The 2,736-nt window shown below is 28.5% G+C and overlaps 1 protein-coding gene across 2 annotated transcripts; it reads right to left on the bottom strand.

Moving 5' to 3' along the window:
* Positions 1 to 666: 666 nt before the first annotated feature.
* LOC100573711 (SRR1-like protein) lies at positions 667 to 2,172 on the bottom strand. Of its 2 annotated transcripts, NM_001326678.1 has the most exon segments (3): positions 667 to 1,226; positions 1,229 to 1,776; positions 1,923 to 2,118. In NM_001326678.1, coding segments are annotated over 3 exon segments (621 nt in total). In that variant the 5' UTR covers positions 1,976 to 2,118; the 3' UTR covers positions 667 to 1,206.
* Between the last annotated feature and the right edge of the window lie 564 nt (positions 2,173 to 2,736).

Genomic DNA, 2,736 nt, shown 5'->3' with positions numbered 1-2,736 from the left:
ATAGATACCTCAGGGCAAGGAGAGAGACGAAGTGTGAATGTTGTGTGGATAGACTTAGACTGGTTAATTTTGAACCGCCATTTGGTATACCAGTCTTCCATGAGGGTTAGGTGATTCTGAAGATTGTGTGAGGCTATTTCCGGATTAGTGTTTATAGATATTATTACCTTATCGTCTGCATAATCGGCAACTAGAGTGTTTAGTGTGATTGGCTGATCGGTAGCATAAATATTATAAAGTATAGGGGAGAGTATGCCACCTTGAGGAACACCGGCTGAAATGTTGGATATAGTTGAGTGTGCATTACCGAATCTGATTTGAAAATGACGGTTGGATAGGTATGATTTTATGATAAGGTAAAGACCAGGGTGCAAGATTTTTTTTAATTTAACAAGAAGACCATCATGCCATTATTTTTTTAATTTAAAAACAATTATACTCATAAGCATATTTTTTCAAATTTGTATTAACATTTATCTGATAAAATAATATTACTAAAGAGGATGTCAGCACATAGTTTGTTTTTTCTCGCTTACCAATTCGTAACAGAGCAAATTTACGTTCAACTGAACGTATAAATCATTACAATTTAAAAATTCTTATAGGTTGCATAAAAATTAAAATATCCGAAAGATCAACATAGCGAGAAAGGTTAGAAACTTCAAGTTTGATAATAGGTGAATTCACTATTATATATTATAATCATAGAACAATAATTATAAAATAATATAATATAACTCTTATATTAATCAACAGTTCCATAAAAAAAAGAAATTAATAATACCTATGGAAATTTACATTTAGTGTGTATTTATATGATATTTATTAACTATTTTAATTTGTATTTAATAAGTTTTATTAAAAACTTTTTTATCATATCCGTAGAACACGAAATGTTGAACAGCTGTCATCTACTCACTGAAAATTAGTATTGAAGTTGAATTTGTATGAAGAAATAAAATGTGAGTCAGAATCAGGTTTATAGTTAGCACCCAATATTACTAAAATATATAAGCAAAAAATTATAATTTATTAATGAACCATAAACTACAGTCATATTGTTGTTTTAAGTTTAATCATAGTATGATATATTAAGATTGGAAAGACATACACTCAAATTTTGTTATAAATTCTAGCTCATCATCATCATATAATGGTTCTTTACCTCGTTCCCAAAAAATATCTTCAAGTTCTTTTAATTTTTCATTAGGAAATATATGAAGTGCCATATCGTTGAATACATCATCATAAATAAAATCATCACAACATTTTTTTTCTATGACGTGAGGAGATATTTTTTGTACATAGTAAGCATACTTATTTAAAATCCGGTCTAAAGTTGAAGTCACTGTTTGATCAATGCTATTACAAACAATTATACAACTCGTAAGTATCTCCTTATTCCAATTTGCCCATAATAAATTATTTAGCAGCTGTTTCGGACAATGAGGCATATACACAAATGTACCGGGTAATAAACTCCGTTTTCCTTCTTCATTTTCACAGAGTGAATCACATCCAATCTCCGTTAAATGGGAACGTTCAGCGTCCGTGAATTTGGGATCATAAACATAACAGTTCTTCACTTTAAATTCATTTTTAATTGTTAATAGCAAACCTAGTTGGTATTTAGATTGTATGCTCTCAAAAAAATTTCCTAATCCATAGCACAGGATTGATGATGGATTGGATCCATTTAATTCCACTTTAATAGTTGCTGAAAAGTGTATCCAAAACGGAGAAGTGGCAACAATATTTGTACATTCTTCTATGCTCCTAAAATTAAAAAAATAATTTGCTAGGTATTAAATAATGTACAGGTACAATAAATTTAAAATAATATCATCATTCATAATTTACGACTGGTAACAATTTATGGCCAGGCCGATACTGTTAAATTCAATAGATTTAGAAGTACTTACTTTTTATATTTTTGAGATCTTGTAGAAAAGAGTTTTCGATTTTTTTTTGACATAATATTTTTTCTATATTTACTGTATAGTTAAAATATTAAAATATAATGTTACATCTTACATCATTTTTTTGGTCTTAAATTAGTCTAGTTTTAAATTTTAAATTCCGAATAAAAACGCCAATTGCCAATGCTGATTGCTGAATGCATATGAATTATGAAGATAGCATGTTTCCCGTCACAGTCGATAGTATATTAGTCCGTGCTCGTACATTTGCCACTCACTTATCACTTCTGATAAGGCAGGTTAAGACTGTAATATTGCCTATGCCCATATCTCTAAAGGAGACGGACCAAATCAGTCGTCGAGCCCAGTGACGCCATTGTAACGAAATTACTTTTTAAAACTATAATATTATTAAGTCATTAACATTTAACAATGTACCCACTATAGTCTATAGGTACTTATTATTCGTTATGGATGGATATTGTAATTATTTAAAAAAAATTTAACGTTATTTGTAACGCCCTACTTCTTTAATGAAAAAGTAAAGTAACATGATAAAAATAATTTCGAGTAACACGAATGTAATTTAATAAAAATATTTAATGTAACAAATAATGTAATTGTATTACTTTTCAAAAGTAATTTACTCAACACTGTCACTGACTAAGTTATATTTTTTAAATATAATCATACTTTAATCGATTGGTAAAATCAAAACATACTTTTAAAGTTTTTATGCGTATACCTCAAAAAAATAATTTTAAAAATGAATCCAAGATTTGCTTGAAATAACTTCTATAAGCCTATAACACAACAT

Source organism: Acyrthosiphon pisum, chromosome A1 (genome assembly GCF_005508785.2).
Source record: "Acyrthosiphon pisum isolate AL4f chromosome A1, pea_aphid_22Mar2018_4r6ur, whole genome shotgun sequence".
Lineage (NCBI taxonomy): Eukaryota > Metazoa > Arthropoda > Insecta > Hemiptera > Aphididae > Acyrthosiphon > Acyrthosiphon pisum.
This window is presented reverse-complemented; position numbering and strand designations above follow the sequence as displayed.